Genomic DNA, 16,966 nt, shown 5'->3' with positions numbered 1-16,966 from the left:
ACCTCCATCTTGGTTTCTCCTACTCTGAGACACTCTCTGTCCCTGCAATGCTTAGTTCTGCCTCCTTTTCCCTGTCCAATTACAGGCCTCCCACTCTTTTAATGTGATTGGACAGGGAAAATCATGCAATAGGCGATAGCATTTGAAATGTAAATGAAGAAAATACCCCTTCCCTCCAGAAAAAAGCACTGGTCAGTCTGCAGTATCCCTTGCCTAGAAAGCTGTTTCTGAAGAACAGTTGTCTTTCACAAGACTAAACAGTCTGATGTATTTGAATGCTGAGTAAGTCTCTGGGGAGATGAATGCATGCCAGATGTTTGCAAAGATGACCCTCTGTGTTCATGGATGAGTCACTGGGAGCTACAAAAAGCTTGAGGATGTGGCAATTCCACACACACATTCCAGGACTGTTTTGCAGCTGCTCTCTCTCAGCATGGAAGGATAAGGCAGGGTTTTTGTTCAGATCACACAGCATTTTTGTCTTTTGCTTTCAGTGCTCACAGGACATGGCTATGCACCATGGATCCCTATGCTCACCTTCCAAATGTGAGCATATCCTTCATCCATTTGGCTTTATTTGATGCTATTGTGCCTTCTAGCTGCGCCTTATCCACGCTGTTGTGCCTTCTAGCTGTTCACAATCTAGGCCTCACTGTGAACCTGCTTTTGGCGTTTCACTGCTCTAGTCTGCTGCTGTCTGTCCTCTCAACACCCCCTAACCCTGTGATCAAGGCTGCCCTCTGCCTGTCTGCCCCCGGCATCCTTCTAAGGATCTTGGAAGAGACCTGCATGGGTGTTCGTAGTCCCATGTCATGTTTATAGGCATTCTCAGAAGCATGGACAACACGCCATTGCAAACGCTCATGGCACTTTTTGTTGATAGCAGCATCAACGTTGTGAAGAGGGATTGACTACCATGTCCAAAGTGAGCATGCTTTTTATTCCTACACCTTCCTGTGTAACATAGAAAAACTCAGAAACAGATGAAATCATTACATTTATAAATTTAGAGACCATGCTGGACACAAGGATAGTGACAATCTGAGCATTTACAGTGACTATTCATGTACCTGGGACAGAATAGAGCGCCAAGGTATTAACTGGTTGTAAGAAACACCAGATTCTGACTTCACCTAGCAAAACCAACAAAACAAAGCTTTTATTCCTTTACCTTTGAGGGTAAATAGCCTAAATGTAAATCCTCTTGAGAGCAATTTGTTGAAGTAGAAGAGTAGACTTTTCTTTTTTGTATTAGTTACTTCTCTCATTTCTGTAGCACACATCTATTAGGAGCAATGGAAGGAAGAAAGGGTTGATTTGGCTCACCATTTGAGAGTATAGTCTATCTATCTGTCTATCTGTCTATCTATCTATCTATCTATCTATCTATCTATCTATCTAAAATCTATATCTGTGTGTGTCTGTTTCTAATCAATGCTTAAATCTTGAATTTATGAAAAACTACAAGGGTAATATATATTTTCTGGCCTAAATAAAAGTGCTTTTTACCTGGATAGAGCAATTACTTTAAATTCTGCATTACTTTTAATAGTGTTAAAAACATGATTTCAATAAATAAAGTAGTTTTAGCCAAGCTTAAACCAATGATCAAAATAATGAATTAGGAGATCATGTTTTTAATTTTTCCTTTAAGTGAAATTAGTCATTCTAATTCTTTTCTTTTGATTTATACAGCTTTAGTTTTTTATTAGAAGGTACTTTGTCCATCACATCTAGATTTTGTCATGTCCTGTGCTGCAAATGTGGGTCATTCTAATTCTTATAGCAGATTCCTTCAGCTTTGGATAGAAAAAGTTCAGATGACAACAGAAGACAGCATGTGCTGGATTATAAAGGGTTAACAACTTTTTTCCTGAAGAAAACTACAGAAACCGCAGATTCCTTCATTTCAGTTTAACACCGTCACCTTCCAGCTGAGCAGAGGCTGAAAGGTGATGTTGCAGGGATACAGATGCTTGGTGGCTGACTGACCAGGCAAGATTTCCAGTCTATTCTGAGGGTATCAGGACATTTGTCTTGCTTGAAACAGCTTGCTTATGCCTTAGGCCTCACTCTTTTAAGCATAAGACATTGTTTTACTATTTTGTTTTTTATTTCTTATATTTGTTACTATACTTAATTTTTTTTTAGAATTTTGTACATGAGTACTATGTTTATTTAATTTTCAATCCTCCTGCTCTTCCAACAACTACTCATGTGACCCCTCAAATTCGCAGTCTCTTCATTATTTTTACATATATGCGAGCACACACACATACACATATACAAACAAAACAAAAACAACAAACCACTGGGTCCATTTAGTGTTGCTCCTAAGTACGTGTATTTAGGGATGATTACTTGGGATTGGATGATAACCTATCAGGGAGCCTATCTCACCACTGGAGTAAATTGAATTTCTTTGTCAGCTGTCACTGATTGATTGTAGTTCTTGTGAGATTTCTCCATCTTCATCAGCATACCAACTGGTATTGTCATTATGCAGGTCTTGTATAGGCATCTATGTTGTTAAGATGTAACGGGTGCCAGTTTCCATTTTACATCTAGATAACAGCTTTGCTGAATGTATCTTGGTCCTCTGGCTTACAATATTTCCACCTCCTTTCCAATATGTCTTGAGCTTTATATGTAAAGATCACACTGTAAATATATTAGTTGGGGCTGAACATACCAGTCACTTATTCTGTGCAGCCTGACGAGTTATGCATTCGGTAATGGTCTCCATTTGTTGTAAAAAGAAGCTTCTTTGATGAGGAGTGAGAGCTCTACTTATCTGTAGGTACAAGAGTAAGTATTTCAAATAGTGAGAAAGGAAATTGGTTTAGAAAAGGGGCAGAAAGTTATCCTCTAGGGCAGTGGTTTTCAACCTGTGGCTCACAACCCCATTGAGGGTTTAAGGACCCTTTAATCTAGCGGTCATCATTTTAGACCACCAGAAAACATATTTACATTGTGTTTCATAATAGCAACAAAATTATAGTTATGAAGTAGCAACAAAGATAATTTTTTGCTTGGTGGAGTCACCATAACAAAGGGTTATAGCATTAGGATGGTTGAGAACCACTGCTCTAGGGTCTACGAACCCCTCTAGCGATTGGTAGTTGGTGAGTGTGTCCAGAACCATATACATATTCTCTCTTGTAATTGCTCTTTGAACTTTTCTTGGGTTGACAGTTTTAGGTTAGTTGAATCTTGAGTGGTGTACCCAGCTAACAGAAGAGCTGGCTGTCATTCCTCTGGAGTGACTGTGATTTATGATGTGCGACCACATCCCAGCTCATGCTTCACAGCTGTATACTGTCAAGTCCCTGGGTTTATATGTCATTTCACCCTCTGGTGAACCACATTTCCTGTTCATGAGGTAGTTCTTTCTCAGGTATGGACATTGGAAAATTATGTTCTGGGCATATTTCTTGTTTACTGCTCCATATGTATAGACTATGGGGCTGCCTGGGAGAGAGAAGAGGGGGAGAAGAATGAGGGAGAAAACAGAGGAGGAGGAAGAGAGAGCAGAGAAGAAGGGGGTGCTGGAGGGCCCTGGCCTTGGTGTAGGAGTTAGAGAGGACATGTGTTGGTTTTATGGCTCTGTAATAAAAAGTACACATATAAACTGCTAAACACCATACAAACATGATCTCATCACACTTTCTATGGCCAGCAGGGATTAGCTGGACTGTCTGCTCTGAGTCTTGCCAGCTGTCCTCATATAGCAGGTTCCAGGTTCCAAGACTTCTGCATTTAGGAGAAGGTATTCTTGTCCACCTCTTCCCATTGGGTGGGTCTGGGCTATAATTAGACTGGCGCCACAAAATTTACAAGGAAATTTAATACCATTGTAAGGGACTAAAAGGTGGGACACTGATCGATTAAGTCTCCCACTGAATAAGGAACTGCTGGGTTATTTTGGGACTGTCTCTGTCACAAAAGCCAGTTTGTCTCCAGTCCTTAAAGCCCTTTCACATGATAACTTGATGGGTGATGGAGTGTTACTTCTATGTACTATCTCATAGCTACCCATTTTTGGGTAGAGTGGGGAAGGGCACAGGAAATCTTAGTGTGATCATACAGTTCCCTGGGCTAAACATAGTAAGCATTACACTGGACACAAATGGAAGTGAAATTTGTTGTATGGGGTGTACGGTCAACTACATGGGCTTGGTTGTTACAGCCCACAGGATGCTGTCTAGTGTTTGTGTCTCTCTTTGTGTTTATATTCTAGGATAGAAGCTACATTTAAATCTTACTTTATAATGGCTACTTCTGTACTTTGTGCATAGTTGGTCTGGTGGATCTTGAGTAGTAAAACAGAAGAATTAGAGGCTTAAAATGGAAGAAGAGCCAGGAGTGGTAGTGTGTTCCTGCAGTTCCAGCTACTTGAGTTTCTGGAGTAGGATCATTTGAGACCAGAAGTCTGAGGCCAGCTTGGGCAACACAGCCTCTGTATCAAGAGAGAGCGAACTGGACTGAGACAGATGAGAGGAGAGAGACAGGGAAGGGAAACACAGAAGAATCTGAAGGCAACACCTGTAGCAGACAGCCCTTGATGTTTGTGGGGATTTCCTCAAATCTATGGAATTTAAGGCATTGAAAGTATTCAAAGGCATCTCTTTACACTGTATACATAACGTCCAAGAAACTCTTAAAAGTGACATTTGTGTTGGATTAGAAGAAGTTTGCTTTTCTAGTGGTCATATGAATGATGTAGTGAGCGAATTCTGAAGGCTACAGAGGTTGGTGACTATAGCTGGTGTCATGGGTTTCTTCTTGATTCAGTGGGGAGGATGGACCTGGTCTCGGGTCCATTTTGCAGACCAGATACTGAATTGTGCCATTGATCAGAGATTACTCCCTAGCCTTGCAAGAGCTCTAAGACCACCCAAATGCCCTCTTAAGCAGGTGCAATATAATTCTAGTATAAAGTTTTTAAAATGATGTTCTTTTTATTTCTGGGAAATACACATAACATAAAGATTGCCATTACAAATTAAGTTATGTTTGAAATAAAAAAAGTGGCACATGACAAAATCTGCCATTGTAACTATCTTAAGTGTATAATTTGGTAGCATTAATGATGCTGTGCAGGCCAACCATCAGTACTGTTTCTATTACTTTACCATTACCAGGTAGCAACTACCTCCATGAAGAAATATTTTTCTCCTCCTCTAGCCTTTGGTAACTCTATGTCTTTCTTTCTTCTTCAGTACATGTACCTATTTTAGATCCCTCGGGAGTGGAGGGACGAGACAGTCATTTTGAGAATCCTTATTTCACTAGCACAACATCAAGGTTCACCTGCATTCTGGCTTTTTTTTCTTATGGATAATAGTCCACTGTATGTGCACTGTATTTGTCTGCCTGTCCATCAGTGGGAGGAGGGCTTGATTCTACATTGTGGCTCTTGTCATACCATGATGAACATCAGTGATCTGTATGAATCCTTGCTTTCTGTTCTTTGGGGCACAGGGTTGGGAATAGTCATTTTGACTATTTTCAAGTGAAGAAAGCCCATGGCATTTATGGTATCCACAGTGTTGAGTCCCCCATCATCGTCTAGCTCCTGAACATTTTGTTAGCCCAAAAAGTACTCTCCATTAATGAGCCAGTCTCCATCTCCCTACCTTCCAGGCACACAATCTGTCCCTACAGTTCTGTCTATTCTGTCCCTTTCAAATAGAGTGCTATGCATTTATAGCTTTGCCCTTGTTTTTTTGAAATAACTTTTTATAGTGACAAAACTAGAAGTAATTTTTAAATGACTCTCAAGTACTGATCGGCCAAATTCAGCATAGTTGGATCTTGTCAACCATGTTAATCAAAGTCTCTCACTAGGGAAGAAAAGAAGTATGTGAATCGATACTGGAAAGAAATCCGAGTGGGCGACTTTGTCCGTCTTTGCTGCAATGAAATCATACCTGCGGACATTTTGCTGCTGTCATCCAGTGACCCTGATGGGTTGTGCCACATCGAGACTGCTAACCTGGATGGAGAGACCAACCTGAAGCGGCGGCAAGTGGTCCGTGGCTTCTCGGAGCTTGTAAGTGGTCTGCATTCTCAGAGCACCACAGGCATCAGCCTCTCCTGCAAGAGCTGGACCAATTTTCCTGTTACTGAGAGTCTGATAGCCCTTCTTCCTGACTAAGCCTGTGCTTAACTTGTTCCTGTGAGGACAGGGCTTCTTCTGATTGTGATTTCCAGTTAACACTTGATAAGTTTCTCAGAATGATATTTAGTCTTTGAAGAGTTGTGAGTGAACATTCTGAAACGGTCAAGGTTTACTGAGTCATTGTGCTAGGTCACCAAATGGCAGCATAGCAGAGTCACAGCCTGTTCCTGTGTAGGTTGGGAACATCATCTCCTCAAAGGACCTGTTCAGTTCAGCCTCAGGGTTTCCCAAGTTGAGCTCTGCTTCAGATGTGCTAAAGGACAGCCAAGAGTGGGGTTGAGTGGGGAGCAGGAAGGGAGGTTTTTACCGACAAACGAGCTAAGAAATCCCCCAGGGGTTTTCCCATTAAAGGGCCCTTCTAAGTCTATGAGGGGACATCCAGTGCTAACACTGGGTGAAATAATGAGACGCAAGTCCCCAGACCCTGGAAGTGTCTAAAGGGAAGTGAGGAAGCCTCCTCCTGACCATACCTACTCTATCTCACCTTGCGTGTATGCGGCACCCCTTCAGGTCTGGCCATTGTGTGTGCTGAGGATGCTTTGAAAAGCAGTCAAAGGAAGTGAGTCCTGCATTTAAAGGAGATGTCATTGGAGATTTTGTTTCTGCCACATGGCGTCATCCTACCCAGTTGCCCAGTAGATGTAGCTTAGCAACAGAGTCCATGGGGCTGGTTGTAGCAACTGGCTTTGTTGGATAGTTTATGGATGTGAAGGAAGGTACCACAGGCATTGTGAATGAAGTGATTCCTCAATTGGTTGCTGAGGGTCTAGGAGCACGGCTGCCTCCCACTCTTGCAATGTCGTGCGGTTTACTTCATTCACCGTGAAGCAGAGATGCCATTTCCCACTCTGGGAAGGCCTCAAAGGAAGACGAATGCTGAGACCTGTGGCAGGCAGGTTTGAGCCAGCTGCCTCCATGGATGTCACTTCATTACAAGCCTTGGCCTTAGTGTTCTGCTCTTCCCTGTTTCCATCACAATTTCCTCACTTATATTTGACTAAGAAACAAAAACAACCAAAAAACCTTTCTGATTTTCTACGAACTGTATTTTATGAAACCTCAGACATAAAATTTAAAAATACTGTATTGTAATGGCACACGTTTATAATCAGGGCTGATGGAAACTGAGGCAGGAGATGGACAGCTCAAAGTTCCGGTGGGCTATATAAGAAGACATCATTGAGAACAACCATAAAACACTAATGTATATGTATAAACATATATAGAGAGTACTACATATGTACACCTCCCATGCACACATACACATACCAGACAAAAATACACATTCATTTGTTTAAGTGGAGCACTTTCATCCAAGGACAGGAAGTCTACCAAGTCTGTTTTTAGGGCCTCCTCCATGCAGTTTCTGACCTTGCCCAATAATTATGCTTTCTGAAATTTGGTAGTTGTGTGAGTCCACATATAGGGCAGTGTGTTAAGTCTTAGCAGGAAGTCAGGCTTATGTCTGAGTTTTTCTACCTGGGCCACTGTGTCTGAGAACATGAAGCCCCTGCCTTCTCTCCAGGAGACAAGTAGATGATGTGTAGAGCTAACACTGCAGCAATGACAGTTGTAAAGGACACAAGTCCCTTTCCAGTTCTCAGTGTCTCACCAGGAGGAAGGGAAAGAGGTGTGATCAGGTACAAATTGCAGCACAGAAGTACTGCAGTGTGTAGAGCATGAGGCAGGCCTAAGTGGACAGGTGTGAGTATCTGAGGTTGAGGGAAAGATGAAGACACGCAGAGACAAGAGTGTAGTGTTCACGGTGGCCATGGAACTGACTCCTTAGCTAGCTCCAAAGAACTTATTCTTCTCAGGTCTTTTATTCATCAACTTCTGAACTCATCTAAACCCCTCTTGTTTCTCAAGCAGCAACTGTGACACTCCATAGCTCCATCATGCTTCCTGTAGACAAGTCAGGTGTAAGTGGGATGCTTAAGGTTCAAAGTTGGTATGATGGTCAATCTTTTTAATTTGATGGGCTAGAGAATCTCCATGGAAACAAATCTTCGGGATATCTGTGAAGGATTATGTGGTTCATTGAAGTGAGAAATCCACCTTAGCTGTGAGCAACACCATCCCATGGCCTGGGACTCTGGACTGTAAAGAAAGGAGGAAGCAGGCCCAGCTCAGGCATCCCTCAGGCTCCACTTCCTGACTCCGGATGGCTTGTGTGTGACTAAGCTGCTTCACATGTCTGCCGTCATGGTGACTATGGCTGCCATGGTAGACTGTATCTGTGGAAGTGCAGAGACGAACCCTCAAGATGCTGTCTGTCATGTGCCTGTCACGGCAGGAAAAGTAACTAATACAGAAGGTTGCTCTCTATAACCCTCTAGGGAGACTTGAGAAAGCAAATAGAACTGAGTCATAATCTAGTCAAATTAGGTCAAACTAACAATTGAGTTAACTCTGACTTTTTACCAACGGTTTCTTGGACAGCAGCAAAAAAATCTTCCAAGATGTATGCTCATTTTGGTTTCCATATCGATGTATTTTTTTCATTTTCATAATTACTGTTTACATACTACAATTCTGAAATTTATGTATTTATTTCCTTTATTGAAAGTAAAAGGCCATAAGTCTTTGGCTTTTAAATACCCAATAACTGACAAGTGTCACATAGGGTTAGGGTTAGGGTTAGGATTAGGGTTAGGGTTAGGGTTAGGGTTAGGGTTAGGGTTAGGGTTAGGGTTAGGGTTAGGGCTAGGGTTAGGGTTGGTTGTATTACAATGCAAGTTTTCTGTATTTAAGTGTTTGTTATTGCTTGCTTGTTTGTCTTGTTTTTACGTCATAGAAAGATGAAGAATGGACCGAATCTTGATTCATATAAGAATCAAAGGAATATTTTACCCATTTGATAGATAATAAACTGGAAGGAGAAGACTGCAGGAAAACTTAAATTAGAAGGGATTTTTATGTTTGTATTCCCATAATAACCAACAACTTTGCCACTTCCACTTGGGATGAATGTGTCATCAGAGTCCCGTCAGGAGACAAGTCATACATGATTGCATCAGAGAAAGTCTATCAAGGACTTTTATGTGTTCTTGTGGTAGTAATGGAGTACTGGAAGCCTGTCTCACTGGCCACTTATTCTGCTGTGAAAACTCCAGAGAAGCAAATGTAGTGTGAGATAAGCAGCAAAGGCTGATGGGTAGAGGAATGGCTGCTGCAAGCATCGGGTCTGAGATAAAACACTGCCTTCTACTCAGGGGACTTCCATAGCCTATGGCGGTGGGGAGGGCTAAAGAGGAAACTGTATGTTTTGAACTTACTGGAAGTCTATCACAGATGATCATAGAGAGCTGCCAAGCTTGGATACCACGGGACCCTCTGGTCACTGGCCACTGGGGAGGCTCCACTCTGTGTGTTCCTGAGGTGGACAGCCCTGGCAGCTGCAGTGGGCCATAATCAGATGCTTTCTAGACAGTTGTGCCAAGAAGCCCTAGCCTTCGAGCCTAGTCCGAAGAAGTTTTTAAGTTTTGTTGTCCTGAAATAAATCATGGGGAAAGTGTGGCTAAGTGACTTGAAGTGGCCCTAACAATGTCTCTCTCTCCCTCCTTTCTTCCTCCCTCCACCTCTCTCACACACACCCGGATTTAGTCATTTACTCCTCCACCTTTCACCAGCGCCCTCTACTGACACGGTAGAATTTAGCACCTCTCTTACACTCATTCATGTTGGATGAAGTATTCATCTGTTGAGAGACTGTAAAAAAAGAAGTCCACCAGCTGGTTCTTCTGATAAGGTCTAATACTTGAGAAAGTGCCCATCTTCATCAGTCAAGAGATGTTTCTAGAAAGAGGAGTGTGAACATAATCTTGAAGGTTAGAAGGAATGTTAAGATTCTAGCTCTCTGTTGGAGTCACACAGACCTACGCACACCCTGAAGTGGAAATGTGTTTAATGAAGATGATTGAATAAAACTGAACATAGTTGAGGGGCTATAGGATAGGTAGGAAGTGATGGTCATGCCCACCCAGACCTAATATCCGGATGAGGGACAGACTAGGCAGAGGGCTCCATCATCAAGATCTGTCAAAGGAAACCTGCAGTTTTTGACTTAAAGAGAAATGTTTATTTAAAAACTTGGAGTTTAATGATAGCCTCCAAGAATTCAAAAAGGAATTCCAGTGCTAAAAATTACATTCATATTTGTGCATCATATTTGTTGTGTTCACTTATAATGCCTTTGCCATTGAGGTCCAGTAAAAAAATATTTTTAAAATTCTATGTATTCTAAAAATAAACCCGAATTCTATGAAATAATGATCATCTCATTACCAGTGTGAAATAAATGAGGCAAATGCAGATACTCTGTCTACCATATTTAAAATTGCTGGTCCAGGTTTAGTTGGAGGAAGCAGGCACTGTTTGAACTGTCAGGGAGGGGTCAAAAGCATTCAGGTTTTCTCTGAGTTTCACCAACCATTCACACAGACCTGCAGGCCTAGCCTGAAGCTGTGTCAATTCCACCAAAGCTAGGGAAGAAGTTCTAGCTCACCAGTAATAGTTAAATGCATAGCTCTTCAGAATAAGGTATTCTCTAAATATCACAAGCCATATACAGCTTTGCAAGTTTTGATTCAAAACTTCAACAAATATTTATGGAGCATCTGTTAGGCATCAAAGTTGCATTCATCAAAACTAGAAGTATTTTCGTCTTCTGGTATTCATATCATCTATGGAAAGAAGTGAATGGGGTAGAAGGTTAAGTGGTAAGTGGTAAGTGGGGAAAAAACAGAAGTAGGGACGTGAAACACGGGGGTGGGGGTGGGGGTGGGGTAGAGTTTCAGATGATGGTGGGAAGAGGAGGGCAGGGCTGTCCAGAGGCTGCCTCTGTTGGAGTGGCAAAGCGCCCTCTATGAGTGGTTTCTTTGTCAGTTGACTTACTGAAGGTGTGTGTTCCAGTGGTTTTTCTATAGTGGATCTGTTGTTTCTGTTTCTAAGTGGGTGTGAGTGTATATGTTTTTGTGTCTGTACACAAGAATGTGTGCACATAAGTTTGTACAAACATTTTGCAGGACTTCTGTATTTTAGTATTAGAGAGAAGATCTGGTTATGTCGCTCAGGTTGACTTCAAGCTTGTGATCTTCCTGCTCTAGCTTCATTTAGTGCTGAAATTACAGGTGTGTGGCAGCACACCTGGATTGTATTACTTTTAAATTTACATAATGGTAAATAACCGGTTCTGCACTGAAAACGTTGTGTTCTAGAAACAGTGGGTTTCTCAGGTAATGTTCTGAGGAACAGGGCCTCCAGTCTTGTCGTTGACATGGGTGTGAATGTAGGCCTTAGGTCAGTGTGCCCAGATTGTCCATATAGTACAGAGTGGACTAAAGAACACTCTGCTTTTTGTTGAAGGGGCCCTTTTTGCTGTCATTTGTCTCCGAGTTGTTTTGTAAGCAGAGTGCCCTATAGTTAGAAACTTCTCCATGTCCAGAGAGCATAGCAGGGACCAGCTCACTGCATTTTAGTAATAGCCATTGTTTATGAGGTCTACAAGTGCACTTCTGCATTTCATCAAGTGGTTTGTTTAGTTTGTTTATGGCTTCCCTCTGAGAGAAAAGCTGTTTCAGTTCTCATTGTGGTGAGAGTGCATCTTGGAATGTCACCCATCCACAGGTAGAGGAGGCGGAAGCTGTGAGATGGGGATGGAAACCAGACCTTCCTCACAAGGCATAGAATTGACTCCGAAAAAAGCCGTCACCTACGCAGGTGTGGATGGAATCGTGCATGGTATCTGACAAGATCAAACTGGGATTCAATAGTGAGATGAATTCAGAGCCTTCCACTCTATTCATGCTAATGAATGACTCAGATGCTGAAAAGTGACTTAAGGGCCCCTTGAGAATCCTAACTAATCTGAGACTGGGACAAAACCAAACTTCTCCTGCCTGTCAGATTCAATAAAGCAATTTTTTAGTCACTCCTACTAAAGTGTACGTGCCAGATTGCTTTACTCCCCACTGTTTCTCACCTACTAAAGGCCGAGAAACGTGGGTGTCACTGACGCTGATGAGAAATGTCCTCCCCTAAGCTCCAAAATCAGTTACATGGGAACATCAAAGGAAAGCTCTGTGGGTCTGGCATTGGCCCAGAGCCCTTTAAAGATATTCTCTGTCTTTGTCTTTATCTGTTACTGTTTCTGTCTGTGTCTCTGTGTCTGTCTCTGCCTGTCTCTGTCTCTGTCTCTCTCTCTCTCCCCTTCATCCCCACACCTCTCCCCATTTCTCTCTTCTTCACTAGTGGACACTTAATGGTGTATGAAGCCCTGAGATCAACAATCGGTAATTCAATGTGCCTCCCACTCCAAAGATTCAACTAATGAAAAATGTCGAATTTAAACTTTGACTTTGAGTTAAAAGAACAAATAGTTCTTGTTTACCTGGTATGACTGACTTTCATCACTGGCACCTGTCATGGGTTGAAAGTAAGCTTTTCATTGTGTGGTGAGAAAGGCTAACTTAGGTCAACTTCAAAGGCTTACAGAGCTACGTTTGTTTTGGACAAAACATCAAATAGTTGGTTGGTTTGCTCATCCGGCCTTTATCAAGTATGAGGAGCCTTGACCACCAGGCAGGAAATTCTCCAGAGTAGACTCTGAAGCCTGTGTTTTTGCCTTGGCTCAGGAGACCCTATGTGAGGTGTTGTCATTTCATTTAGAAAGGCTAGAAAATGATTATGCAGGGTCAGATTCTAAAGTTAAAATCAGACTGTTCTAGCTTCAAAAATCAAAAGTACCCCATTTTTGAGTGTGTGTGTGTGTGGGGGGCAGTGGGAAAGAGAATCTGGAGTTCATGTTCTTTCTCAGCACCATAGTGAATTTGAGGCTAGCCTGGGCCTCACTGAAGCACATGCTTAAGATAACCAACCGACGACACAAACAGGCTTATTTGGTTCATCATTTGGGAGGGGTCAGTCCCTGACCTGTTTGGTTTAGTAGATACAGTGGGAGGACAGACTGAGCAAACTCACCTGTGGCCAGAAAGAGAAGAGGGAGAGGAAGGGTTCAGTGGTCCCGTTGTTCCCAGTGACTTCTCCTACCTGGCCCAGAGTCTTAGAGATTCTATCATGTTCCAGTGGCAACACGCAGGAGACGGCTGTAACATTTAGGAGATACTTACAGTCTATACTTTGACATTTTCTGATAAAGTGGCAATATACCTTTGCCCTCCAGCAGTGCCAGCTATACTCCCTTCACTCACTGTGTGCTGCACCCTTTTCCAAGTGTGCACTGACATTTTTCCTTATACTGAAAATGGACTTTTCATACAGTATACCCAGATTATTGTTTTATTTCCTGTTACCTCTCCTTGTTCCTCCCGATCTTCCCTCCCATCCAGATCCATACCCTCTCTGTCTCTTGGTAGAAAACAAGCAAGCATATAGAGGACAATAGCAAAATACAGTGAGCTAAAACAAAACAAACAAATCAGGATAGCATAAAACAAATAGGGGGAAAAAGACCCAAAGAAAAAGCACAAGAGGATGCAGAGACACAGGTCTGCATACACAAGAATCTCATGAAAACATAAAATGGGAAGCCAAGACATACGTATGGAAAGGACTTACAAGGTTTTTTTTTTTTTTTTTTTTAAAGGTGTTCTGACTCAACATTATGAGACAAATACACTCCAAAGATGCCACTGAATTCATTTTGAGTTGGGCATGGGGCCTGCCCTTAAGAGTGTTTTATTTCTTCAGTGAGACTCCCTTTGAGAAAAACTAATTTTTGCAATAGTTGGAGATAGATTTTGGGTCAGTAGTGTGTCCACTTTTCTTTTCAGCTCTCGGAGCCCATCTGGTACAGGCCCATGCAGGCCCTCTGCATGCTGCCATAGTCTCTGAGGGTTCTTTTTTTTTTCCCTTAGGTTTATTTATTGTTATACACAGTGTAAGTACACTGTAGCTGTCTTCAGAGACACCAGAAGAGGGCATCAGATCCTATTAAGGATGGATTTGAGCCACCATGTGGTTCCTAGAATTTGAACTCAGGACCTTCAGAAGAACAGTTAGTACTCTTAACCACTGAGTCATCTCACCAGCCCAGTCTCTGAGTTTTTATGTGCATCTCTTGTGCTGTGTTTAGACGGCCATGTTTTCTTGTTCACCATCTACCCTGGCTCACACACTTTCCAACTCCTCTTCCACAGAGTTCCCTGAGCCTTGAGATTTGTTGTCGAGGGATTTGTTGGAGACATCCGATATAGTGTGGAGTATTCCAAGCTCTCTTATTCTCTGCATATTTTCTGACTGTGGGTTTCATAATTGTTCCCATTTGCTAAAGGAGAAAGTGTCTCTGATGATGGCTGAGCAAGGCACTGATCTATGAGTATAGCAGACTGCTATTGGCAGTCATTTTATTGCTGTGATCCTTTGGTTTTCCCCTAGAGCACTGATCCAGTTAGTCTCAGGTTCTTGGCTACCAAAGTAGCAGTGGGTATGTGTTGTACAGAATGGGTCTTAAATCCAATCAGATGTTTGTTCAGATATCACCACCTTTGCATTACTCTTGTCCCAGCGTATCTTGCTGCACGACACCATTTTAGACAAAGGGTTTGTACCTGGGTTGGTGCTTGTGTTTCTCCTTTTGTAGTGTGCAGAGTACCTCCAGGCCCAGCAATACAGTCCACAGGGTGAAGGCTCTATATGAGCATCAGCAAGACTTCTCCATAGTCAATGTGTTATGGAGGTCTTCATCAATAGGGCCTTACTGTCAGCTTGTGGAGAGCTAGAAATAGTCATGGCAGTAGCCTGGGTTGTCTGGGGATTCCTACAGGACTCCATTAGTCAACATCTCAATTAGATGTAGCCAAGTCCAGACTGGAAATTTCCTTTGGTAATGAGACGTGCCCAGGTGGGCTCTGTCTCTCCTATTATTTGGGGATATCATTTAAATCTCCTTTATATGTGTGTATACTCTAGGAAGCTTCTACTATATGAGGTTTCTCTATGACCCCTGACATGGCCCTTAGCTTTAGCATCCCTCTCTGTATTTCCTCTCTTGCTCCCTCTTTCCTCCTCCTCCTCCCTATTTGTTCTTCCCCTCCTACCTCTTCCCATCTACAAGTCCATCCTTAACTATCTATTCTAAGTTCTCTGAAGATCCAGCCCTCCCCTCTGTTTCCTTACTCTGTACCTAACCTGGGTAATTATATGGATTGTACCTTGTTTATCAATGACTTATTAAATCCACATATAGGAGAATGCATATCATATTTGGCTTTCTGGGTCTGGGTTACCGTACTCGATGATTTTTCTAATAACAAGCATTTACTCATGAATTTCATGATTTCATTTTTTTTAACAGTGAGTGTAATAGTCCCTTGTGCAAATGTATCTCATTTTATTTTTATCATTTCATCTATTGATAGACATCTGGTTTTCTTCCAGTGTCTAGCTATTATGAAAAGAACCACAAAAAATAAAAGCAAAAAAAAAAACAAAAACAAAAAAAACAAAAACCATGGTTGAGCAAGTGTCTTTGTAACAGAATGAAAGTTCGTTTGAGTATATACCCAAGAGTAGTATGGCTGGATCTTAAGGTAAATCCATTCCAAGCTTCCCGAGGAACCTCTGGATTGATTTCCCTAGTTGCTGCACATGTTTGTATTCCCACCAGGAATGGATGAATACTCTCCTTATGTCACATCACTGCACGTGTGACTTGCTATTTGTTCTATTGATCTTGGCCATTGTGTCTACTGTAAGAGGAAATCTCAAAGATGTCTTGATTTTCACTTCCCTGATGATCAAGGATGTTAACCATTTAAGTATTTTTCAGTCATTTGAGTTTCTTCTTTTGAGATTTCTGTTTAGATCTATACACTGTTTTTAAATTTGGTTGTTTTCTTGATGTTCAGTTTTTTGAGTTCTTTATATATTTTGGATATTAGTCCTCTGTAAGAGGTGGAATTGGTAAAAATTGTAGCCTGTAACTTTAAATGATGGTGTCCTTTGGTGTGCAGAAGTGTTTTAGTTTCATGAACTCATTAATTATTGATCTGAGTACATATGCTAATGTAATTCTGTTCAGGAAGTCTTTTCCTATACCAACGAGTTCAAGACTGTTCTACATATTTTTTCTTCTTTCATATTCACTATGTCTGGCCATATCTTAAGGTCTTTGATCTATTTGGAGTTGAGTTTTGTGACAAGTATGGGTTCTATTCGGATTGTTCTACATGTAGAAACCAGTTTGACCATTACCATTTGTTAAAAATGTTTACTTTTCAGTCTGTATTTCCAGCTTTTTTATTTAAAATCAAAACAAACAAACAAACAAAGGTGTCCATAGGTGTGTATATTTCTAGATCTTCAGTTCAACTTCACTGATCAATGTATCTGTTTTTGTTCCAGTACCATGCTGTTTTTATTAGCATAGCTCTGTATTATAGTTTGAGGTCAGAAATGGTAATGCCTCCAGCAGTTTGTCTTTTTGTTCTGTGAGGACACAGTTTTCCTGGAGGGCTACTCTGATGGAAACAGCAAGAAGTGCCCTGTGCTGTCTAGGTCTACCAGACTCTCCAAAATTCCACCCTATGGAACCCAAATGGTGCCAACTTTTTCAACATAGACTGAGTACATAGAAACTCACCCCTTAAGTCTTAACAGAAAATGTCCAGAGGAATGGAGGAGAAAGGTAGCTTGTGTCTTGCCACCAGAAAGTGATACCTCATGTGATGGTGTGGATGATGCTCTTGGCTCCTATCCCAGCTTCTAGAGGGCCCAGGACTGCTCAGTCATCTCTGCTCAGTTTCAGTTTCAGTCTGGAGG

The 16,966-nt window shown here is 41.7% G+C and overlaps 1 protein-coding gene across 2 annotated transcripts in view; it reads left to right on the top strand.

Annotated features, from left to right (window-relative positions):
- The window catches only part of Atp10a (ATPase phospholipid transporting 10A (putative)), a 174,810-nt gene that overhangs the window by 80,977 nt on the left and 76,867 nt on the right, over positions 1-16,966 (top strand). For both annotated transcript variants that reach the window (XM_052161529.1, XM_052161526.1), the window contains exon 2: positions 5,851-6,055. In XM_052161529.1, the coding sequence (XP_052017489.1) occupies positions 5,851-6,055 (205 nt within the window). The remainder of the gene's footprint in view (positions 1-5,850; positions 6,056-16,966) is intronic.

The sequence above is a fragment of the Apodemus sylvaticus genome, chromosome 1, assembly GCF_947179515.1.
Source record: "Apodemus sylvaticus chromosome 1, mApoSyl1.1, whole genome shotgun sequence".
Lineage (NCBI taxonomy): Eukaryota > Metazoa > Chordata > Mammalia > Rodentia > Muridae > Apodemus > Apodemus sylvaticus.
This window is presented reverse-complemented; position numbering and strand designations above follow the sequence as displayed.